The sequence below is a fragment of the Cajanus cajan genome, chromosome 1 (assembly GCF_000230855.2).
Source record: "Cajanus cajan strain Asha chromosome 1, NIPB_CcT2T_4, whole genome shotgun sequence".
Lineage (NCBI taxonomy): Eukaryota > Viridiplantae > Streptophyta > Magnoliopsida > Fabales > Fabaceae > Cajanus > Cajanus cajan.
Window position 1 is genome coordinate 91,168,218 of NC_138517.1, and position 26,401 is coordinate 91,194,618.

At 31.7% G+C, this 26,401-nt stretch overlaps 2 protein-coding genes across 2 annotated transcripts; one reads left to right on the plus strand and one right to left on the minus strand.

The window, feature by feature from the left end:
* Nucleotides 1-1,954: 1,954 nt before the first annotated feature.
* LOC109803560 (serine hydroxymethyltransferase 7) lies at nt 1,955-6,697 on the minus strand. The gene is made up of 4 exons (XM_083067624.1): nt 5,475-6,697; nt 4,133-4,538; nt 3,110-3,211; nt 1,955-3,002 (listed from the first exon to the last, which is right to left on the minus strand). The coding sequence occupies exons 1-4, from the start codon at nt 6,435-6,437 to the stop codon at nt 2,779-2,781; spliced, it is 1,695 nt and encodes a 564-aa protein (XP_082923750.1). The 5' UTR covers nt 6,438-6,697; the 3' UTR covers nt 1,955-2,778.
* Nucleotides 6,698-18,334: 11,637 nt separating this feature from the next.
* On the plus strand, nt 18,335-25,975 carry LOC109804269 (T-complex protein 11). Its single transcript, XM_020366068.3, has 11 exons — nt 18,335-18,857; nt 19,670-19,794; nt 20,718-21,162; nt 21,295-21,410; nt 21,680-22,463; nt 22,758-23,210; nt 23,478-23,666; nt 23,777-24,004; nt 24,511-24,847; nt 24,953-25,136; nt 25,273-25,975. Exons 1-11 carry the CDS (start codon nt 18,648-18,650, stop codon nt 25,751-25,753), a joined length of 3,552 nt encoding a protein of 1,183 aa, XP_020221657.2. The 5' UTR covers nt 18,335-18,647; the 3' UTR covers nt 25,754-25,975.
* The last annotated feature ends 426 nt before the right edge of the window (nt 25,976-26,401 follow it).

Consider the following 26,401-nt stretch of genomic DNA (forward strand, 5'->3'; position numbering starts at 1 on the left):
ACAATAATTCAAATTTAATGAATAACATTAGGATTAGGTCATAAACAGCCTCAATGCCTGAACTACTACATATTAGCTCTCATGATGATATATGTTACACAAAATCTCTTATTTAAGTCAAATATCTTGCTAATTAAGCCTCGTGTAGTCATGGAACCTACAACCATCTGCCAATTGGAGACATAAGACTAATGTAAGTGAGTGAGCCTTCTTTCATAGTGTCTCCCAAGTATCTTCAAGAGCCGAATTCCATGAGTAATTGGACACCCAGACATTCTAGATTGATGAGTCATTATAAGATGCCTCGCTAATACTAATTATAAACAATTATATTTAATAAATGATCGTAGATGACAAGTTAATAGCCCCAATGCTTGATCAAGCAAACGCTATTTATTCGTATGGATCACATCGCCTCAATTGTCAAACATGGAAAAGCCAAACAGTTATGTATTAAGACTTTGTGATTATAATAAATGGATATCCCACGTTTATACTTCATGATGTGTTGGGCGGATACTATTTACCACTATAATCATCATTCCCCATCCTATTATGTTTTAATTAGTTGTTTTGTGTGTTAATAAAATATGTTATCTTATTATCCTACTATCTAGCATATCCTATTGGCCTAGATAACACTTATCCCTCCAAGGTATTAGTCAGGAACAAGAAGATATGATAATGTGTGCATTGTGAACTTAGAGGGTTTTTCGTATGTGTTTTATTTTATATTTATATTTGATCCCAAAACTTTACCTAGTTTCGTAGGAAAAATAAAACGAAATAATAATGGCTCCCTTATATCTAATTTACAAGGAAAACAATAATAATTGATTATTTTTCTTGAAATTTAATTTTAAACACGGCTTAAAAAAAAATTGGTTAACAGGAGGGCCTTAAGCCCTTCGACACTAATTTGTAGATATAAAGCTTAATTTTAAAACACACAAATCAAAGGTCTTTGTAGGTATTAGACAATGAATTATTATAAATCTTTGTACCAAGTTTGATTCTCGTGAAATAGATTAAAAAAAATGTAAGAAATGATTACTTAACACAAACAAAAAAGAACTACATGAGTTTGAAATAGCTTCTTTTATATTCAAAATAATTGTAATCAAAATATTAAAGATCTTAAAAGTAACTGGTCATCCATGGAGAATTGTGATTAACTTTTAATTGATTTCCCTTTCCCAATTAATATTACCGCCGTTCGTTTTTATTTTATTTCAAATATACTAATTTTAAAATTCAAGAAAATATTTTTTCAGAAAAAATATATTATTAATAATGACCAATCTAAATTTTTAGTTAATTCATTATTACACCTACCTCCCTTAAGAAAAATATTTTAGTCAAAAAAATTGTTATAGTAATCAATGCTATTATTAACCTTTTAACACATCATCAAGTAATGCCTTGTGATGCAACATACCTTTAAAAATATAGATTGCATTAATTGCTATATCAATAATTCTTGACTAGAATAAATTTATTAAGAGCTAGGCTTAATTATAAATTGACTAAACATTCAGATTGGACATTGATTAAAAAAAATGGATAATAAATATTTTCTTGTTATATACTTATATGTATAACTTGAATGGAAAGATAAATTAAAATGAAAGAAATATCAACATAATTGGATTAGGACTATTTAAAATATTTGAGCACCATAAAAATTCTTTCTAACACATTATTAGTCAACATTGACAATAATTTTAAACCCGCTAGGTAAAAACTAAAAAATTAAATAAAAAACCAATAATAAAAACACAAATTGGATAATTTACTTTGGAAAGAGTAACCAAAATTGTGTTCCATAACATTTGTATGATACCCATCTCAGGATGTGCGACATTCTTACTTTACCAAGTAATATAAACGGTTTAATCCCCCGAGATTACAATAGCCAATTGGTAGCAAGTAGCAACTACTCAAACGGAGGAAAAAAGAAAAAAAAAAAAAAAAAAAAAAAAAAAAAAAAAAAAAAGAAATCAAAGTGGCAGTGTATTCAATTCAACTTAATAAATATAGGACCATGTAACTGCCCCTCGATTTAATTCCTTTGATCAGACAAGCCGCACTGACAAAACTTGCGTATGAACTCAAGCGCTTCTGAAATATGTCTCATTCTAATCAACCTTTCTCTTGAGAAGAAAAAATATATATATTTTTTGCAAAATAATACAAGGGTACAAAGTAATCACTATTTACCACATCAACCTATATATTTAACAATTAACACGGCAAGATATTTATGAAAATGAGTACAAAAATAGATCCCAGGAAAGGATAATATATAGCAAAAAATAGGATTAATAATATTGCTTTCAGCATCAAACAGCAGCTAAAAGAATTCAGGGTGTCTAACCTTTATCAGAGTAATTATTTTCTGCAGATTCACCGGAAGAATTCTGTACTCAGATTGGTTGTGATCAAGAAACCATGTTCCAACCATTATAACGACTCAACTTGATGCATTCAGCTGGAATGTTGCGCCCTCCAAGGTAGGAACAAGATACTTGATCACCAAAAGAAACCTCAACAACACTACGGTAGTACCTACTCCGTACTGTCATGTACCAGATTGCAACTCACTGCAACATGTGAAAACCTGACAACTGCATACAATGCAGAGAGGACAGAAGCTCCGCAAAATATATGGACAAGTGCTTTTTTGTAAAAAGCAGGCGACAAAAAAGCAGGCACGACGACCCGCCAGTGTAGCATATATAATTAATCAATAACGGCAATCCACCAGCCATATCATGTTCAAATGTCAAAACCCGGCATGGCAAACTGAGTAGCAAAAGCTTCAACCCGTGCCCGGAGCTCAACAATGTCCCTCTGGCTCTCAAGTACCTTCAATGTTGTCTTCTGCAATTTCCCATGCTCCCTCTGGAGTATGCTTGCAATTTGTGCAGCTCTAAATAGAAATTCAGCCATCGTCTCAAAATCAGCCTCCATACATCCTCTTGATGTCATGGCAGGGGTACCTGCGTAAGAATACAGCATAAAAAATCTGTCTCGCTAGAAAGTACAGCCAATTAAATATTCCAAGCATGCAAAGCATAAGGTTCCAGCATAATAAACTATTACTCACCTATTCTTACACCTCCAGGAATTATAGCTCCATTGTCGCCAAAAATAGCAATTTTATTCAAGGTAATATGACATGCTTCACAGACCTTCTCATAAAATTTACCTACAAGCAAAAAAAAAAAGGTTAGAGCTTGATAACGTATACAAAAATAAGATAATCAAATTTCATTAATTGCTCAGCTTGGAACACAGGATTCAAGCATAATATGAGATCACAAAGTGCTGATCAAACTCAAAAGAGACCTAAAAGAGATCTATTAATAACATCAATAATGTTCTATTAATAAATGAATTTGGGTAGTGAAGTGTCTAAAAAAGTTAAAATACATAAATATAGATGAGAATGCAACAGTGGATTTGCTAATACTTAAGAAAATGTATCCAGAACAAATGTATCAAAGAGAAATTTCAAGTTTAACCAACTGAGGAAAATTAAATTAAAGAATTCCCTAAGATGGAATCAACAGGTGTGAGAAAAACACCAATGAAAGTGCTTCTAAGAAAAGTGCATCAAATGTATGTAAGATAATACAATTAAAATGGGTAAGGTGGACCACAGAATATATTGGGAAATATCATAGCAAAATACATTGCCATCAATGGTTTTCCCCAAATTTCCTTTCTTTAGAGACTGATGGTGTTGTTTGATCCATGTAGCAAACCACCTCTGGTTAGATAAGAATTGATCATTATAATAATTGACTTAAATTTCAATCATATTTCATTGGCCACCTTGTCTCAATGAAGCACCTGACCTGCTACACACCTCGGTCTTTTGGGGGCCAACCCATTCAGGCAGCCCCTACTCTTTCTATTAAAACCCATATGCCCATCTAGAAATGTAAATGTGAAGACATTAAACGTCAAAGAATCTAAAGGTTTAGACTAGACATAAACATAGTCAATGCAATGTGCAGCCAACATGCAAACTAGTTGATTCTATTTGACAGAGACATTAAAGTATTAAACAATTAGAAAAGCAATTATCAATATATCATAAAAATATGACATGCTTGTACAATACCTGTCAATCCCAGGGGCCTTAAATCCCAGAGTAATAAATGGTTGTCTGTACCCCCAGTTACTAAACGGCATTTTCTTCTCTGTAAAGCACATGCTAAAGCTTGAGCATTCCTCTTCACCTGCTGCATGTATGCCTTGTACTCAGGAGTAGCTACTTGTTTTAAAGCTATAGCAAGTGCAGCAATGTGGTTATTGTGCGGTCCCCCTTGCAATGATGGAAAAACAGCAAAATTTATCTTTTCTTCAAAGTCATATTGATCACTTTCATGTCCCTGGCTTAGAAGTATCCCTCTTTTCCTCGGCTTTGGACCTTTCCGATAAAATATTATGCCTCCCCTTGGGCCTCGAAGACTCTTGTGAGTTGTTGAAGTAACAACATCACAGTAGTCAAAAGGATTCACACACTCCTGCAAAGACAAAAATACCATAAGGTTAAGACAAATAATGAGCGTTGCTTCAAAATTGAATGCTAATCAATTATTGGGTATTGGTCTGTCAACTTAAACAAGCCGTATCTGTGAATGCCGCATTAAGTTGAAAAATGCAAAAAAGACATTTGATTCGAGGCTTATATACACTTGTAGTTCCTATAAAATGAGTGAGTTTTATTTTAATCCTTATAAAATTAAGGCTTAATTACCTTTTTAGTCTCCATAGTTTCATAAACTTTACCTTTTAATCTCTATAATTAACAATTTTTCATTTTAGTCTCTATTCATGCCATTTTTTTCTACTTTAGTCCCTATAGTCACATAAACTTTCCCTTTTATGTCCCTATAGTTGCAACTACTTTCTTTTTTAGTCTCTATAATTGCATAAACTTTTCCTTTTAGTTCCTATAACAATAAACAATAAGGACTAAAAAGGGAACAAAAATGGTATGCATAGACACTAAAACGAGATGTTTTTCACTAAAGAGACTAAAAAGTAAAGATTATGAAATTATAGGGACAAAAATGGTAACTAAACCTAAAATTAATTTGATTTTCGTCCTCAAAAAGTTGAAATCATTGTTTTAAGACCTTAGTATCATGTAACACTAGTAAACAGTTAATGTGCAAAAGTTTATATCTTGTTCGGACAATACAACAAAGTAGGAGAGCCGTAGCAGCAAGAACACAAAGTAGGGCTTCTATTCACATTCACAAAAACAAGACCTCTGCTGCTTAAGGTGAAATGGAACAGAAAAATTGGCAAAAGTCATAATAATCGCAACAACCCATCAACACAAACTGTGAGCTAATTTTCAGAAGCAGAGCAACAATGATCAACATATACATAAACAAAAAAGGATTCACTCATTCACTTAAAGAGTAGGACGAGAGGAGGAAGAAAATTCAGACCTTAGCCGCAATAATGCCACTTATCTGCGCCATGTCACACAACAAGACAGCTCCACACTTATCCGCAATGTGCCTAAACCTAGCATAATCCCACTCGCGAGGGTAAGAACTCCCACCGCAAATAAGTATCTTGGGGCGAAAATCAAGCGCCCTCTCCTCAAGCTTATCGTAATCAATGTAACCCGTTTGAGGGTTGACCTTGTAGGGCAAACTCTCGAAGAAAATGGAAGCCCCGGAAACTTTCTTCCCATTGGGAGTGTAGTAGCCGTGACTGGTGTTCCCTCCAGAAGGGGTATCCAAGCCCATGATACGATCACCGGGAAGCAACAACCCCGTGTAGACGGCGAAATTGGCAGAGGTGCAGGAATAGGGTTGCACGTTAACCCCCCAACACTTGGGGTCCAGACTAAACGCAGCCAACGCGCGTTCGCAGCAGAGCGTTTCTATCTCGTCGATGTACTGATTCCCGCCGTAGTAGCGGCCGCCGGGCATTCCCTCGGAGTACTTGTTCGTGAGGTGGCTTCCCAGCGCTTCCATCACCGCCCTGCACACGAAATTCTCGGACGCTATCAACTCGATGCCGCGAAATTGGCGCTTCTTCTCGTGCTCCATTATCTCGTGGAGGTCGGGGTCCGCGACGGCCAGGGGCTGGCACCCCCAGGCGCGGACGGCGGCGCGGCGCGCGTCGAGATCGGGGTCGACGGAGGGTCGCTTCGTGGAGGAGGAGGATGAGGAGTCGGAGTCTCTTCGCCTCTTCAGGCACATTGAGTGGCCTAGAATGCGAAACTCTTCGACCTCTTTGTCGTCGTCGGAGGATGATTCCACTTCGAGGGCGCCGTTGTCCGGCGGCGGCGGCGGCTCTAGGAGGTTGAGCTGGACCGGAGGGTCTGGGCGGCGCGGCGGTGAGGCGTGGGAGGAGGAGAAGCCGAGGGATAAGTTGGATTGAGGGTGAGAGAGGTCCATGGGATTGGTTAATTAATGGATTAATGGGTGAGAAGAAGGATGAGAGAGAGAGAGAGAGAGAGAGGGGTTGCGATTGGAGAAGGAAGAAGAAGAAGACGAGAAGGTGATTGAGTTGAAAGCCCTAACCTAACCCTAATTGGGATTGGGATCGGGCGGAGGAAGGGGATGAACCTGGACGCTGCTACTGCTTTCTATTTCTCTCTTCTCTTCTCTTCTTTTTATTTATTTTATCTTTGGAAATCACACTCATCGTTTTTCCGCCCAACTTCACAACTCACAACCAAATTATAATACCATAATTTTTCTTCACCATATACAGTATTAGTGTATTACCATAATCTTTTAATTTTTTTAATCATTAATTTCAAATTATACTAAAAATTTTATTTATTTATTTATTGGTAAGGTAAAAATCTTTATTAATCAAATTAATCTTATAAGCATGTAACTCCGTTGACCTCACACAATGAGCCTGAGATAGAACTTGGATTTCAAATTAATCTTAAAATAATTTATTTTAACAATTCTCGCAACATAATTGTTCATTAAAGCACTTTTTTAATTAAAATATATTTGAATGCGCTTATAATGTATTATAAATAAGAAATAATTAATTAATTAATCAGAATCAATAAAAATAAAAATAAACAGTTAAGATAGTTAAATTTTATTAATGGTGTCAACGAATTAAATTTTATTCTAAAAACACTATTTCAAAATTGATTGATTGTAATTGTATTAAATAATGGTTATATTAAATGATATTACACCTAATTAAAGAAATAACTTTTTCATCAATTAATGTAATTTATTTCGTCAATAGATAAATAATTATCTACTTGCATGAGAATATAAAAGAAAAAAAGCAATTAATATATTTTAAAGTAGATAATTATTTTTTATAATTAGAAATAAAAAGTGTATGACTTGTGGAATTTGAGAATTAAAGTTCATAAGGTTTTGAGGCTCTTCTGTGTGTTTGCACTAACAGGCTAGCTTCTATAATATTTTATAATTTAACTATACATAATAATATTATATATATATATATATATATATATATATATATATGAATAAATGGAATTGAGTTGAAATAAAAATATCGTGAAAATGTCAAATTGAATAGGAACAAAAAGAAACATTCCTTAGCTATAGTAGCCATGAAAGCGAAATATATTATGAAACTAATTGAATGACACATATGATACCACTTTGCCTGAATGAGTACACCACGCCGCTGAATAGCCCAAAATAAAACAAAACAGCCCAAGCAACGTTGTATTTTGCAAAAGCTGCTCTATCAAAACCTACTTCTGAACTTTGGTTAAAAATGTGCAAGTATTTCGGCTTGGAACAATATTTCGACGACAAAAATTTTAGGAAATTGTTTGATATTCTTTGCTCTCCCATCAAGATGCAATTGAAGCAAGAATAATGACATATGTAATGAAAAATCACAACAAAACTCAAACTCAACATTTAAAATTAGAAGTCAAAAGAATATCCATGCAATATCTTTTGAAGATACTTTATCCTTTTTTATTTATTTAACGTTATAACACATAGATTAAGAAAAATAATTAATCTCCTCACTTTTTCACAAGATTATTGTAATTTTCTTGCATGTCACTTATCTTCCTTATTTTTGACATTTTCAACACAGTTATTTCTTCATCACAAATCTATCAAACGCATAAATTAATATATAGAAGTATAATCGGATTAAGTTGGTTAATTGGATTTAGTTAAGTCCAAAGATAAAAGAAATTTAAATCTTTTTTAAGAAAATGTTTTGGGAGTTTGAAAATTTTTTGTCAATTAAATTGAGTTGAATTAATCCAATTAGATATGCTTTGATTTGAATTTAGCGATATTATATCTTTAAACAGAGATAGATTTATATGGAGGACAGTGGGGTACTTAATCCCACTGCCATTTTATATTTTTTTTATCTAAAAAAAAGTTATATTCTAATAAAATAATATATATATATATATATATATATTTTAAATTAATGTGTATAAAATATAAATTTGAAATAGAAGTTTATTTATTTGATATTTATCAAACTTTCGCAAAATATCAATTATCATATGTGATAAAGAATATTCTTTAATAACAAATCAATTTTTGTTAAAGAGTCTACTTATGATATATATATATATATTAATGCTCACATACATGATGTAATATATTAAAAATTTTAATTTTTGATAAAATAAAATTTACAACATGCATGTTTATCTTTTGTACTTTCTATTTATTGTACGGTAAAGATTGTAAGATTGTATACATTGATTAAAAAAATCAAAATAAGAAAGATTGAAAAAATTATGTTTTATTTAGAATTTTTATTATAAAATATGTTTTAAATAAATTGTCATCTAAAAATTTATATTAGATATTAAAAATATGTTTATATCATAAATAAATTAAACTTGTTTTTTTTTTATACAATTTACCATATATTTTTTATATTTTTATCAATGTTAAATTATTATAAAGTAGGTATTTAAAATTGTAGTTCTAACCAAACATTTAAAAAATATCAATGAAAAATAAATAAGTTATATTTAGAATATATATTTTTAAAGAAAGGTATATTCAAACCTACTAACTTATAATATAACATAGTCTGACTTAGTTTATTATCATTCATAACTGTATTTGTAGATATAAAAGGCTGTGAAAAGTGATTATTATGTATATTTATATTTTTAAAAATTATATATAAATTTTTTAATATTATAAATATATGATAAATATTATCCCTACTATCTAAAATTTATGGATTTGTCACTATCTTTAAATATGTTTTATTTTAAAAAAATATATTAAAAACGATAGATTATATTATTCAGTTTAAATAATACAGGTTCAACGTTGAGGCGGGTGTTTTGATTTTAAATTTTTTCAATCCAAAATCTGAATTAAACCAGTTCCAAAAATGATGGATTAGCTAAAACAAATTCTTTTAAATTTAAGTCCAGATGAGATTATATGATTCACAAGCCAATCTTCACCGCGCTACACCCCTAATAATATTACTTTAATCTTTTAAATTAATTCACATCAGTTTAGTTTTCTAGCTATAAAAAATATATATTAATTTCTTCATATATTAGTGATATTTTGTATCATTACGATGCTAAATTAATGCAATTTTCTATAAAATTCAATTCAGAGCACTTTCATTTGTGGGAATTAAATTAATGGAATTTATTTTAAAAAAATGAAATCAATAATGTGAAGGAACAATAAAGTATTGGTTGAAAAAGACATGGCACATATTGAGTAGGGGTTTACTAGAGCTGGGTAAGGCTTAGAGAAGGCCCAAGTGAAGTTAGGTGAGGCCTTATTCTTATACTAATCAAAGATCCATCCAACAGCAACCTACCACAACGCATTTTTCTTCCAGGCTATTCAAGAATGCTCACCAACCCTACCCATCCATAAAACCAGCATTCAAATGCCTCTAGTACATGTACCTAAAGTTCGTCCTATTCAACTCTTACAATCTTACAAATGCTAAATATACATTTGTATTTTATCTCATCTGAATTTTAAAAATTGAAATAAAATAAAGCAATCTATGTTACTATTGCAAAAAGATGTTTACACATCTTAAAGCATCTACAATGGAGCAACTCTATTTGAGTGTTTCCGATGGGATTCACATATACATATCACTCGTTTTTACTCTTCCTCATACAAGTACTTTCAAGTACTTCATCTCTGTAATGGAACAACTCTCTTTGAGTGTTTCTAATAGGTCTCACCAAAAAACTTACATCATTATATTTTACTATGAACTTATTTATTAATTTATATTTATTTATTTATAATTTAATTATTTTTTCTATCATTATTACTAATTAGAAATAAGCATTATGTGCGTCTCTCTATTTTTAAACACAATAAAAATAAAATAAAAGGTGATAATATAGTCAAAAGAGTGTTTGATATTTACAGTAAAATAAAAAAGAAAAAAATAAACTAAATTATTTTTTAAAAGAAATACAATAATTTCCAAATAGTTTTAAATAATTGCACTATCAATACCACATCACTCTATTTGTCTATGACTATGATTAATTTCACCTACCATTATCGATCGTTACATATAATCATTGTCGTTACTATTATCTATTATTGTATTACTTTGATATTATTACTATTGTTATTATTATTATTATTGTTATTATCATTATCATCACTTTATTAATATAATTAATAAAAATTTAATAAGATAATTAATATTAAAAAATATTATAGTAAATTATAATATATATTATTTGTACTATTTATAGTTTAGCAAATAATATAAAAGTGAAAAATAATGACTTGTAGATTAATCATGTAGTGGTTGCCTTTATATTATACGTTAGTATATATTAAACGGAGCTTTAGTTTAGCTTACAAAGATAAAAGACTAGCAAATAGTAGAGTTCTTATAAAGACTGGCAAAGTAGTCGTGTCATGTTGTATTAAACTAGTTAAATAAATTATTAACATCATTCTTTACGTGTAAACTTACTAATTCTAATCTAAGTTGAAATTATCATTTTTTATCTAATGCATATCTAGTAGATTCAATATATTTTATGCAAAGATGGTGAATTAATTACAAAATACCGTAACTTGTTGGTTTCTTGACATGATAAAGTTGGTTGGAGGAAATAGAATGTTAATTCCACTCCAACATTCTCTTGCAGCCAAGCATAGAACATCCCTTGTTAGTGATCGTCATTGTTCTTCATAATTATATTACTATAACTATTTTCAAATAAAAAAGACTGAGATCATGCAGGAAATTTGAGGTCCACCATGCGAGGAACAACACAATAATTAATTTTAATCATTAAGATGGTAACACATGGCACATAGTATGTGGACATGTACGAGTCTACATTCGTTTTTGAATGTAGATGGTCTCCACGTATGCCACACGGACACGGGGGCCGCTAAATTTGTGGGCCCCTCCTTCAGCGGTTTTTATGGTTGAAATCGAGTTCCCACGCACGTGCGTTCCCTCGCCTTAACAGTTAACACGCTTGAGCTCTTTTTCTTTTTATTTTTTTTATATTCGAAAGAGAAATGTTCTGCTACTTGCCAAACCACTGTAACCAATGCATGACATCGTTGTACGAGTGCCACGCAATCCAGCCTCGTCGAGTGGCGTAGGGGTAGGGGTAGGGCATTCCCGAAGCTGACGTATAACGGATAGTGCAACACGTGATGGCGAAAGAGGGAGAGTTGGAGTGATTTAGTACTCGCGCGATTGAGATAAAGAAAGTTTCAGGTTCTAGTGGATGACGTGGGAGAGTCAGAGCGAAGCGTTAACGCTTTTGTTCGGTGACCTCTGGAATGAAGCATGAAGCATGAAGCAACGGAGGAACTCCTTGGAAGCAATGAGTCGTGAGAATTACGGAAATGCCCTTATAATGTTTGGGATTCCCAGATTTACCCTTACTGTTTTTGTGGACCATGCATACTGCATTTTTCAATGGAAAAACCGAGAAAGTCAAATGCAATCAGACAGGAATTCACAAACCTAACTACGTTGTTTTCAACCTTTGATGTTCGTTTAATAGTATTATGTTTTTTTTTTCCCTGAAGAGTGAATCATTTCACACAGGGGGGAGTTACTAGCTTTTGTTAAGAAGGATCAGAATGAGGACAAGATAAAACAAAATACACGTTTTATTTTGAGTTTGATTTTTTTATCCAAGTATATCGGCATAAAAGTTAATTAAGCAATGATATAATAACTTAAAATCAAGTCTTAAGAGCCAAATATTTAACACTGATTCATAAATAAATACTTCATGATAAGTGATAACCACCCATGTGGATTACATCACCCATGAGGTAAGCGGCCAAAAATAAAATCACAAATAAAAAAGCATAAGCTATCGTCTATGTTGAAATTTAAGTACATAAGAAAAGTTTAACCAAAAAATTAATTTATTAAGTGGAAAAATATCAATATTTAAATATTATATTAAATGTGAGACTTTTAATGTTCTATATTTCATATGAGATTATCCTTAACTTCCTTTCATGTTACTTTAGTGTTAAAGATATTATAGGTAACATGTTCTTATTTTGATACATCAAAAACTTATTTTTTAAACTGATGTTGAACATGATTATTTTCATTAAAAACAGATCTAGAATACTAATAAAATGGTTGAGATACTTTTTTAATAATATGTTTAAATTGATATTAAATCATAATCACTAAATACATTGTGTTATTTATCTAATTTATGAATATCATTTTTTAAAATCATAAAATCATCAATAAAAAATAATATGTATTATTTTTCAAGCAATGCCTTAGTATAATCATATGTTTAGTATAAAATAAAATTTTTCCTAAAAATTAGGAGGAAGGCCAAGAGACAAGACCCGTGTTTCCTCTTAGATTTGTCTTTGATTCTCACATATTCAAGAGAAATTAATCTTTTACAAGTTTAAATTTGTGAATTGATTCTTCAATAACAAACTTCCTTTTCAGCAATAGTGTGTAACACATACAATATTGACACTCAAGGCAATTTAAGTTAGAGTTGGACAATAAATGATTTAAGTAAATATATACATTAAGATAAAATAATTTTAAGAATTTTATAATATTTATGTCTCCATCTTTAATCATTAATGTGGACAACTCATTAGACTTTTATTACGTGATGCCTTGGTTGAAAATATTTGTCACAAAGTTCCTAATTCATGTTGGTAGTATGATACTTGTCTTCTTCTTAATTATATACTCTTTATATTAGCACAAAATAAATTATATTTTGAAAAAAAATTCAAAAATTCATTTAATATTTTTTATTTGAAAGAATTACAACAACAATACCAAGATTCAATTTTAATCATACTCGTAGTATTATAATTCAAACCTTTTATTATTAGGTCAAACTAGTGATATATTTTAATTTAATTAAAAAAATTGAAAAAAGTTTATATTGTATTCTATTTATATAACTCATATTATTTAATAAGATAAATTATTTGCATACTATCGTAAATTAAAATTTTTAAATGAAAATATATATTTCAGTAGACTGACTTAAAATTTAACATAAACATTTATACTCATATTTAATATATTAAAAATATTTGATTTGTTATCATTTCATTCAATGAAAAAATTAGGACTTAAATTCAATCCCAATAAAATGAATAAAAATTTGATAAGTTTATGTATGATAACAAAACGATTTTGAAGTATAGTGAATTATCCTCATCTTCACCCCGAACTAAGGATAAGGCATGTGAAGGCTCCATTTGATATAGATGAAATAAGAGAGAATAGGTAAGAAGATGAGAAAATATACAAAGCGAGTGTGTTTGGTAGAAAATTAAATGGGAGAATAGAAAAATGATCCATCACTTTTTATTTCATCGTCGAGTCGAGAGGAAAAAAATAAAAATAAAAATACGCTGTAAAATTAAATTCAATTGATTAAACTTATATTTAATCGGTTAAATTTCTTTTTATGTACATACAATGATTTCAATTTTATTTTTTACTTTATTACATTATGCATAACTAAATATAATTTTTTTTATCTATTGAATATTTTGATTTATTCGTTTAAAATAAAATAAATAATTAAAGTTAATTTTATTTTATTTTTCTATTTCTTTCTTATTTATTATTTTTGTCTTTTCTCTATTTCCATATACTGTTTATTATTTATTTTTACCATCTTACTAAACATACATGATATTATAGTTTCTTTATTTATTATCAATTTCTCTTAAATCAAATACTCTAAATTTTATTTTAACTCTTACTTTTTTTTATTAGTTTATTTCTCTTATAAGAGTTAATAGAATTATCTTTTACATTCAAATAAAAGCTGAATAATCTTTCTATTATTAGAAAGGTTTGTAGTTTTGAAGTGTAATCAATATCAATATTGCTAATAAAGTAGGTATCAAAGATATTCTCAATGTGGTTTAACAATTAACCATATATTAAAGACTCGCCATATTTAAACTAATATCGTTAGCAATTACATCACTCTTACGGAAGCATATTATTTTTCAAGTTGTAGTGTGAAATAATTCAATTTTTCCCAATACCAGGTTTAGAATATTGCATTTCTTGTATAAAAAAAAATCCTGCATTAACAACTTAGTCTGAGTCTTCTAAAGGTTAGATTGCTGCAAAAGTTAATTCTAAGGGTTTAAATCAAATGAATGTGTCCTTTATTTTTCTAAGTTATTGTCTTAACTTTTGAAGATTGAAGTCCTCAAGAAAAGAAGAAAAAAAAACACTTTTGAAGATTATTTATCTTCTTTTTGAACTTTCGATGTTTAACTTAACTCATGTTCTATATAGATATTCACTCTGCTATATCATTTAAACTTTACAAAATTCAATGTTATTTTGTTTTTTTTATCCTTCTATTAGATATATCTTATTTTTATAAAGTATTTGTTTTTTTTATTCTTTTAATTGAGCTAGTTATTGCTCTGGTACAATGTTAGGAAGTTTCATCTTAAAAAAATTACAAATTTAAAAGTTAAAAACTTTATATATGCATAAATAATTATATATGTACAAGATTGTAATTAGGTAAAAAAATGAAGAATAAAAATATTTATATTAGGAACTAATGATAAACAAAATCTATCATTCAATTCATAGTTTTAAAAATCGGACCGGTCATCAAATTAGTTAGGATATTGGGTCAGTGGATCAAAGATTGAACTGATGGGTTATTAATTAAATCACATGACTCGACATTTATTAATTTTTCTAAAAAAATATTAATGTTAAAAATATTTTATACTTATAAATTTCAATAAATTTATATCTTATCTTAAATTTCAATTTTTATCTTATTTAAAATTATCTTTATTTTTATTTTGTATAAAGAAATACATAAAAAAAAATTATTTATTATTTTTTTGTTGAACCGGTTTGACTCATTAATTTACTAGTTAAACCGGAAAATTGGTCAATTCACTCTGATTTAAAACGGTCGAATGTATAACAATCCAACTTAAGATTTATACTGACTAGATCATCGATTCCCGATTCAACCGGTCTGATTCAATTTTTAAAACACTGATTCAATTCACATCTTGAGTTTTTCATTATACTATTCTTTAATTTGACATTGTAAATCACATGGAGTTATTATTTTCAGTTTACTGTTTTAATATTTCCAAACATTTGCTATTTTTTTATTACGATTGAAATTGTTAATAAAACTTTACAACCATATGGTCAACTTAGTACTTATGATTAAATGTGTCTATTTTATTATCATCTAAAAATCTGTTTGGATAGAATTTTAAAAGATTTTTGAGAGTTTTTTTTTTATTAAAAATAAGAAATATTTTCTAATGGAGATTTTTTTCTTTCTTTCTAAACTTGTAATAAAATCGTTTTTAAAAAATGAAAAACAGATTGGAGGCGCGAATGATCAAAATATTAATTGATATATAATTTTTTTTATTAATATGCCAATTTGTTTCAGTCTTCATATTGAAGATGGTCTTTTATTTCAATTACAAATTAACTACATTTTTTTTTATCAATCTAGCGAATTAAACATATGGAAATCAAATAAAAAGTCAAACCTCGTGTTCTCTTGTCTTTAAATATAATAAGCTCATAATACTAAAGGGTTAAAATATGAACCACACGCACATGCCTTTAAAAAAAAGCACACCGCATTTGAATATTGCCTATTGATAATATATATATTGTATTAATTAGAGTACTAGCATCATACGTATATATATTTTTATCAGCTATTAGTATCATACTTTTAAATATCTTATTTGTAGTACACTCACCTTTTTTTAATTAAAGTTCCTCAAAAAAAAAATATAAAAAACGTAAAACAATCATTAAATAGAATATAATTTTTTTAATTTTATAATTTTCAATAAATTTTAAAAATGAAAAGCGTGTGTTAAAAAAACTGAAATATCGTGCTTCCTAATTTTCATTACATTAATAAAGCCTTCTTATGGAGATCATGTGGGGGGAAACAGCACAAACGTGGCCATCTAAATTTTATAAATCAAGATATTCGCGGCGTTCTTTAAATTTCATAACTAGCATTCTTTAAAAGGCATCAACATTTTTAATATCATCACAAACACACGTAATTTGATTTTACGAGTATAATTTTTTTTTCCATTCATTACATTTATTTATTAAGAGATTGAATTGAAACTTAACCTATAAAATTAAGTTATAAGTTTAAAATTACATCTCACTTATATATAATATTATGAAATTATCTCTAATCGATATGAATCTTCGAAATAACTTTTATCACACTTGTGATTGAATATTTTGAATATAAAATTTATAGAATTGAACATCTACAAGTGATTTAATATTATAGAACATAATAGAGTCAATAATATTTAATAAAATAGACTTTGATATCATCATTAAAAGGTGGGATAATATTGATTAGATGTAAAATCATAATAGTGTATATAAATGGAATGTAATCCTTAACTTACAAACTCAATTTTGTAAGTAAAGTTAGACTCCAAACCACTTTATTAAAAAAGTTCATGTAAAAATTTTAAATTATAAAATAAGATGAAGATTAATAAAATTGAATGATATTTGTAAATGAGTAATATTAAGCTTCAATTGATGTTTTGACCATTTAGAATAACTTAGGATTAAAAATTACTAAAAAAAAAATTATTAGAGACTTGAATATTATAATTTTATATAAAAGATATATCGTAATTATATAAGACATACAAAAATATAAATTATTTGAATTTATTTAAACATTTATTATTATTATTATTATTATTTAATTTGTTTACATACTTACATATATCGACTAATATATATTATAGAAAATTTTAAATTTTAATTATATAATAAATAATAAATATATTAGCATACCATTGTGCAGGACACGGTTATTATGATTGTTATTTAAAATAAAATAAAGTCGATCAAGTAAAAAAAACTTGTATAAAATTGTAAATAAGCACTTATATTTCAATTTATTTGCCTTAGAGGTTTTTTTTTTCTTTTCTTTTTTCCTGATATATTGTAAGAGAAGTAACCTGTATTTGAGGGTCAACAAGGTGATACCCTACAACTTTGGCATGAATGATTATTTTCTTTCTTTATTTAAAAGTTGAACATAATCCATATTTACTGAAAAAGGCATGGACCATGATGATTGATTAGTTGTGACTTGTGAGCACCCTTATCTTTGTAGGTTTGTTTCAATTATTATGTGAGATGGTCACATGGGTAATGGGTATGCTACCCACAAAATTCAATAATTTCTTTCAATTCAACCCTTTCTCATCTTTACTAAAGAGTCCATTAGTCTAAAGTATTTTACATTGATAATTAATTATATTTTTTAAATTAAATAAATAACTGATATAATATTATTAAAAAATATAATTAATTATTAATATATAAAAAATATCCTTCCCCAGCAGGGCCAAGTACACAGGGACTAACGTTCAGGCCTTGGAAAGGGAAGTATACCTGCCAAAAATAAAAGAAAATTAAGAAAAAAAAAGATTCTGGAATCTAATGCGTATAAAAGATGATAAATGAATAAGAGAAGAAAAGAATAGAAAGAGAAGTTGGAGTAAAAGTAAATGTGATTCTAAGTTAAGAGGAAAAATGGGAAAACAAAAATGTCAAATCGATAAGGTAGTAGATAGAGATGGGGCCCAAGGGGTAGTTTAGTAAAAAAGAAGGGTAGGGGCGGGGGCATTAAAGTCAAATAGAAACAAAAAAAAGAGAGTGCCGTTGTGAGGGCCATGCTGACGTGGCTAATACCCTCCTTAATCCTCTTGATTAACGAGAACACGCCAAATAAACCCATTCCATTATAAACCCAAACACGCCCTTCACATTTTCATTTCTCAGGAACTCTCTCTCTTTCTCTCTCTTACTTTATCTCTCTAAAAACTCAAATACATTACGAAGCTGAGTCCACTCATCGCCACGTTTTTCTTTTGAATCCTCTCGAATTTCACTTTTTCATTTCCCTTTGCTCTTTCTATATATAATCGATAATCGGTAATCGATCGTTGATTAGAATTGTTATTGTGATCATTTTTGTGGTTGCGATTGTTGTGTGTGCCGTGTGCTTCGTACGGTACGACGTCGTTGGAGCGATTTCATCGCCGTCGCGCTGCTACGGAGAGATTGATTGAAGGATGGCTGCCGGAGTGGAGTTGCCGGAGGGGAGAAGCGGCGGTGGAGGCGGAATTGCGATGGAATTTCCGGCCGGTGATGAGGAGTCGTTCTCGTCGCCGACGAGGTTGCCGAAGAGGCTCCGGCGACGGCTTCGTGGCGCGGAGTGCAAGTCGCCGAGCACGGTGGAGGAAATCGAAGCGAAGCTGCGCGATGCTGATCTTCGCAGACAGGTGTCCTTGCTTACGATTTTACGTTCTGAAACAGTGTGTTTGTTTGGTTGGTGAGGAAGTTTAGGGTCTTCAACTTGAATTTAGAATTGGTTTGGTTTTCACTTTTCCTCTTGGTTGTTTAATTTTTTGCCCCTTGCTTATTATTAACCACGTGTAATTAGTTAATTATAATTTGTATGAATTAATGTTAATGAGTGCTTATATTCTTATTTGAGACTTTTTTTTTTTTTGGTTTATATTAAAAGATTTATTTTACCCGATTCATCGGCATGTGGAAAGAGATTATGTGGTTCATTTGTTACCTCTCCGTTGTTTAATTAATCTCGTGAGATTATTTCTTCGGTTTTTTTGCTTTACCTTGAAGGTTTTTTTCTACGTTAGGTAGGATAGGAGTGGCTTCTTCTTTTCTATTCGAATTTTGATTCGCACTCCTTGGTGGTCGCCCTTTTTTCAAATTTTACATGGTACTTTTTTTCTGATAAGTTAATTTTCATTTTGTTTAGTACTATGTTTGAATTGTAAGCTTTTAACTTTTGTTCTTTTAGTATTGGATGGAATCCTAATTATGCTTTAGTATCTATGACATACTCACATGCCGTAGTTTTTTAATCCGCCAGCAGGGGAACCCATGAATATAGTTGCTGTTTCTTCTCTTTTACGTCCCATTCTCTGTTCTTTTTTCTTCCTTTCTTACTTATCTAATTGTTCTTATTTTATTTTTCATGCCTATGATCAGAGCTTTAATGTTGACCGGTTATTGTAAGATTCTTTGTGTTGGTTTTCTCTCTTTACTGAACTTCTCTTGACCGCAGAAATACTATGAGAAACTCTCGAGCAAGGCACGAGCAAAGCCAAGAAGCCCCTCAAGGTGTTCATCTCAGGAGGAGGATCTTGGTCAGAGACTAGAAGCAAAACTGCAAGCTGCTGAACAGAAGAGGTGGGTGGGTTTTAACAAGGTTGAAACTTTGGTTGTGTTTGTGTCGTTACATTGTATTTTTTATATGCTCATGAACCATGAGCCAGTATGTTTTTGTTGTTTCATTCAGTAAAACCACTTGGCTTAAAAATTTGACTTTCTTGATCAATCACCACCTACTAAAAACAACATTTGGAATAATTTGCTCTTGTTAATTTCAAGTTTAAACTGCAAGAGATAGCATTTATTTATAATAAAAAATTTCATGAGTTTCTCTCTCTAGGTTCTGTGAAAAGCACCATAACTGATTCTTTTTTGTCTTTTCTTTTCTCAAAAAAACTCACCCAATTATCATAAAAATATTTTGATTTTTGAGTATGATTTTTTTTAACAAAAGGACTTGTGTTGTATCTAAGAGAAAAACTTAACAAAAGGGCCAAATTCCAATCAAACAATGGTTATTTTTGGTGTCCTAGTTGGAATTTGATTGTTAGTCCTTGTTTTCTTTTGTTCCTGTTATGTTTATTTGAAAAGGTTAATTACTCCTTCATTTATTTATTGAACCCGTATTAGTTATGTAACATCCATGATCCATCTAATGGAGAACTTTATATAATTTATAAATTTGATTATCATGTAGTTATACACAATGATCTTTCTCTACAATCTTATTTCTGGAGTTTTATTATCATTTATTGATATATAAGAATCTAATTAGAAATATATTTTCCTTATGTTCAGAAACAGTTAAATATTTAACATAATCTCATCTAGCATCTAATTCTTTTGCTTTAGTTTTTCCATGGATAATTGAAAGTTTATTTCTTAATTCTGAAATAGTTTGCTTCCATCCTTAAGTATTAAAAATGATCAACACCCTCCCTCCCCCAAATGATTTTTTTTTTCCCAAATTATTTTGTACATAATTTACTACTTCTCGACAGGATGAGCATCTTGACTAAGGCCCAGAAGCGTTTAGCAAGACTGGATGAATTGCGTCAAGCAGCAAAAACTGAAGTTGAAATACGCTATGAGAACGAACGAATGAGGCTTGGAACAAAAGTTGAATCACGTGTTCAGCAGGCAGAGGCTAATAGGATGCTTATCCTCAAGGCTCTCAGGCAAAGAAGGGCTTCTCTTAGAGAAAGGTCATCTCAGACATTGATGAGAAGGATGGCTCGAGAAAGCAAATATAAAGAGTGTGTACGTGCTGCAATTCACCAAAAACGAGCTGCTGCTGAAACAAAACGACTTGGGTTGTTGGAAGCTGAGAAGAAGAGGGCACATGCTCGAGTCTCACAGGTGAGACATGTGGCAAATTCTGTATCTCACCAGCGTGAGATTGAGAGAAGGAAAAAGAAGGATGAGTTGGAAGATCGATTACAAAGGGTATGGTGTTAACTTGACATTTTTTTATTTATTTTGTGGTGGGGGAGAAAGAGAGCGCGGGGGGGGGGGGTGATTTCATGTGGCCTTAATGGCTCTCGTTTCTAACAAAGTGTCCAAACTTATATTGGTTAGGCAAGGAGACAAAGAGCTGAATATCTCAGGCAGAGGGGAAGATTGCGTGGCTATGCCCGAGAGAATTGGAATAGAATGTCAAAACAAGCGGAATATCTTTCCAGAAAACTAGCAAGGTTATCCACGGTTAAATACTGATATATCTTTGTTATGTAATGTAGAAAGCTGTGCTAATGTTGTTGCTTTACTCAGTTGTCATTTTGGACCGGAGGAGGAGGTCTGAACTAAGCTATCAACTTATATTGGATAAATTTAGTATTTGAAGTTTTGTCCCTCTATTGGGAAGAAATGCTTTAAAAATGAAATACAATGGCTGTATTTGAATTGCTTTTTGCTAGATATTACTACGAGAGAGTATTCTCCTAACTTTATTTCCTTCTTTAAGGTGCTGGAGACGGTTCCAAAGGCAAAAGAGAACAACATTTACTTTGACAAAAACATATGATATGCTGGGGATCAATGAGAAATCAATCAAGTCAATGCCATTTGAACAGCTTGCTCTTCTGATTGAATCGGCTTCTACTCTTCAGACTGTGAAAACTTTACTTGACCGGTTTGAGAGCCGCCTCAAAGTGTCTACAGCTGTTGCTCCTGCCAATAATTTCTCTAGCATGGAAAACATTGATCACCTTCTTAAACGGGTTGCTTCCCCCAAGAAAAGGGCCACTCCCAGGAGTTCTGTGAGAAGCAGGGTGGCAAAGAAAGTAGATTCCGTCAGGGAGTCAAACAATAGCTTAGCTAGATCATCAAGGTATCCTGTGAGAGTGGTTCTTTGTGCTTATATGATATTGGGTCATCCAGATGCAGTTTTCAGTGGAATGGGAGAACCTGAAATTGCTCTAGCCAAATCTGCACAAGAGTTTGTCCAAATGTTTGAGCTGTTGATAAAGATTATACTAGATGGGCCAATACAGAGTTCTGATGAAGAGTCTGTCTCAGCAGCCATTAAGCGCTGTACCTTCAGATCTCAGCTTGCTGCTTTTGATAAAGCTTGGTGCTCATACCTGAATTGTTTTGTGGCATGGAAGGTTAAGGATGCTAGATCATTGGAGGAGGATTTGGTTAGAGCAGCTTGCCAGCTCGAAGCTTCTATGATTCAAACTTGCAAGTTAACTCCTGAAGGAGCTGGTGGTAAGCTTAGTCATGATATGAAAGCTATTCAGCATCAGGTAATTTTCCACGTCAATAGCTGTCAGTTTTCTTTGTGATCGAAAGCTATTCAGCAGTCATTAAATGTCTTTAAAAGCTGACTTCAGATTGTCTGATATGTACAAATTTTGCTTGTTTTATTGAGTAAAATTTTCACTTGTTTCCTTTTCTCAAACAATGTTTTCTGATTCACATTGCCTGAATCCCTATAAGTATACATTCAAACCTAACAGTTATGGGTGTTTCTTTCTCCTTGACTTTATTATTATTGCAGCAAATTGTGCTTTGGCCTTATATTTTGGCATTTAATGCAGGTCTCTGAAGATCAGAAACTTTTGAGAGAAAAGGTGCAGCACCTTAGTGGAGATGCTGGGATTGAGCGTATGGAATCTGCACTATCTGAAACAAGATCCAGATACTTTGGTGTAAAAAAGGACGGAAGTCCAGTGAGGTCTGCAATGACTCCATCTATGCCTGCGAGCCCTAATCCACTTTCTACTGCTGCCAGCTCAAATGAAAGAAATATTTCTGATGAGGGTAATCATAGGGAAAGCCGAGTAGTTCGCTCCCTCTTTAAGGAGACAAATACTTCCCCCGGAGAGTCTAGCTTCTCAGCAGCTAGAACCAGTTCAGATAGTCAGCTTGGCACATCCTCTGATAAGTTACTGGCAGAGAATGAGGTTCTCGTAAATGAATTTCTTCATGAGCAGCACCATAGTGTTACTGATGGCTTTGGTGTCTCTGATCACATTCAAAACAGCATTGAGGTTAGTAGATATTTTTATAAATGTTACCATTGAATTTATGACTAATTTTCGAAGAATCTTTGATTTGAAGCTCTTCCTCTGAGTCTGACCTTTGTTTGCTGTTAGCCTGCTCATATTATCCCACCAACTATGGAATGTATGTCTAATCTAGAATATATGTTTTTGGAGTTATTGCCAATTTTAGTATGCAAAGCAGTATATAATTTTATATTTGCTGATAGCTAATGACATTATTTTGAGTTCTGATTCACTCTTTTTATCTTGCAGGGGAAAATAAAAGAGACAATGGAGAAGGCCTTTTGGGATGGTATCTTGGAATCTGTTGAGGGGGACCAGCCCAACTATGATAGGATCGTTCAACTAACGGGAGAGGTTAGGGATGAAATTTGTGAGATGGCTCCAAAAAGCTGGAAGGATGATATTTTTGCTGCCATTGATTTAGAAATTCTATCTCAGGTAGCTACTATGTTCTCTTCTTGCAGCCTGTGATGGCTATTAAATGCATTATTGGCACATACCTGACTATTTTTCTCCTTCTCTGTTATCTTTTTCCTGTGTATCTGAAGGTGCTGAAATCGGGTAACCTGGATGCTGATTATCTTGGAAAAATACTCGAGTTTTCACTAGTCAGTTTGCAGAAGCTCTCAGCTCCAGCCAATGAGGAGATGATGAAGGCCACACACGAGAAATTATTTCATGAATTGAGTGAAATGTGTCGACCAAAGGAAGCGTCAAACAATTCGAGTGTTGTAGCCTTGGTTAAGGGTTTGCAATTTGTCTTCGAACAGATTCAGGTCTGTTTGCTTACCTTTACTTTATATGTGCTGCTCATTACTTAATTTTATCTGCAACTAAAATTTGCTTGATCAATATGGTTTCCCTTTTGCTTATTTATTATGAATTATGGATGTTTCTCTGAAAGCACTCACTGCTTTGGGATTAAAATTAACTTGATCAATATGTTCATGTTTTTTTCTTCTGCTTATTAATTACAAATTATGGATGCTTCTGATGTAACAAATCCTCTGAAAACACTTCAGTACCACTTCAGCCTGTGATTGGTTAGCCATAGAAATAAGCACAATCTTTCTATCAATTTTACTTTGCTTGTGCTTTTGTTGTAGAACTTAGTGATCTTCCTTAAGCATCAAAACTTATTTTTTGAGGATACTGCTGTCTGTTAAACATGCCACGTTTGGATGTGGTTGTGGACTTTATTTTGAAGATACTGGTTCAGCACGCACATTTTCTTGCTTGTAAATAATGTCTTTGGTTTTATATTACGAAATTCTTTCGACAGATTCTTAAGAAAGAGATAAGCAAAGCACGAATAAGATTAATGGAGTCTTTGGTGAAGGGATCCGCTGGGTTGGACTACCTTAGGAATTCCTTTGCTAACAAATATGGATCTCCATCTGATGCCAATATCTCTCTGCCTTCAACACTGAGATGGCTTTCATCTGTTTGGAATTGCAAAGATCAGGAATGGGAAGAACATGTGAGTTCCTCATCAGCGTTGCCTTCTAATTCAACCCAAGAATGGCTTCCTTCAACTACTCTCAGATCTGGGGGAAATATTCTGCACAAAACAACTGGCAGTCCAATGGCCTTTTCTGCAGATGGTGCAAATGCTAAAGGTTCTAAATTCTCTGTTCTTCAATTTCCTTTAAAAAAGTTTACTGTTTCATCTACTCAAGCAAAAACTTACTTTTTTGATACCTACTTGTTTGTTATTTACGCAGGTAATCAACAGCCAGAATGCAAAGGAGAACAAGTTGATCTAGTTGTGAGGCTTGGTTTGCTAAAATTAGTAAGTGGAATATCTGGTCTGACACAAGATGATCTACCAGAAACTTTATCTCTCAACTTCTCAAGGCTGAGGTCTGTTCAAGCTCAAATTCAGAAGATTATTGTGATTGCTACGAGGTAAATACCATGATATTTGCGTGGAGAGGTTATTAGGTTGTCTTCACTGAATAATTTAAGCTGCTGGTGGTACTGTATTATTCGTTATTTACTGTGCAATTATTTAACTAATTTATCAATATTTTGGGAAATGCAGCATTCTTATTCGCCGGCAGGTTCTCTTGAGTGAAAAGGCAGTAGCTAGTCCTGCAGATATGGAAAAGTTAGTGTCCGAGTGTGGTGCTCAACTCATGGATCTCCTAGACCGTGTTAAAGATGCTGATATCGAAGACATTGTACAAGTGATCTGCAATTTTCCCACAGTTGACGGTGAAGAAGATAAAGGGAAACTTGAGTCAAGAAAAATAGTTGCTGCTAGGATGCTAGGAAAGAGCTTACAAGCTGGGGACCCTGTATTTGAGAGGGTATTTAATGCTGTCTATTCAGCTTTGCGCGGAGTTGTGCTAGGGGGAAGTGGGGCCCGTGGGAGGAAATTAGCAGAAATGGCTCTCATCAAAGTTGGGGCTGCCCTTCTCACTGATAAGGTCGTCGAAACTGCTGGTGTTTTGATTGTGGCAGCCACTATTTCTGTTGGTGTTTACGGACCTTGGTATAAATATTTGACTGATAACATGTGATATATTTGCCATTTCCTATGTACATGCCCATAATAATAATTGCACACATCTGTAAATATGAGTGAGTGTGTAAAGTTGTAAGCTGTATATCTTAGGTTTCTAGAGAAGTAATATTGTCTGTAGTAGAATTCTTTTGATGTAACAAACAGAAATGTATATAGGTATCTAAACTCTTTAACATTAAATTGCTAATTTATGATTGGATCTACAACTTTTCTTTTCCGATACTATCAAAATCAAATGATAAGCACTCAAGTGAAATTGTAAATCACTTTTATCATTTTGCAACTAGCCTATTGTTACTTGTGTATATTTTAAAAAAATCTATTATTGTATTGCTTAATAGATACTTGAGCACAAAGCAGCTACAGGAGTTTAGGAATTAGGGGAACAACTGCCGATACCTGTCCCCGACGTGCTGAAACTAACGCTCCACACCTTGGACATCTTAAAACTAGTACAGAAAAGCTACTTCCACGTTACAATAATAAGACCACAGTATATTACATTTTTCCGGAGAAAACAATTACTAATTATATAATTTTAGATGTACAAGTATAAACTTAGAGATGGAGAAAACAGCTTCTGACTTCTAAGTGTATATAAATATATATATATATATTTTTATTTTATTCAATCTATGAACAT

Excerpts from the sequence above, each read along its gene's own strand:
- LOC109803560 (XM_083067624.1), bottom strand. The coding sequence starts at position 6,437 with ATGGACCTCTCTCACCCTCAATCCAACTTATCCCTCGGCTTCTCCTCC. Across the intron at positions 4,539-5,474 it reads GTGGCATTATTGCGGCTAAG|GAGTGTGTGAATCCTTTTGA; the intron begins GTCTGAATTTTC and ends TTGTCTTTGCAG. Across the intron at positions 3,212-4,132 it reads AAGGCCCCTGGGATTGACAG|GTAAATTTTATGAGAAGGTC; the intron begins GTATTGTACAAG and ends TTTTGCTTGTAG.
- LOC109804269 (XM_020366068.3), top strand. The coding sequence starts at position 18,648 with ATGGCTGCCGGAGTGGAGTTGCCGGAGGGGAGAAGCGGCGGTGGAGGC. Across the intron at positions 21,411-21,679 it reads CTTTCCAGAAAACTAGCAAG|GTGCTGGAGACGGTTCCAAA; the intron begins GTTATCCACGGT and ends TCCTTCTTTAAG. Across the intron at positions 22,464-22,757 it reads TGAAAGCTATTCAGCATCAG|GTCTCTGAAGATCAGAAACT; the intron begins GTAATTTTCCAC and ends CATTTAATGCAG.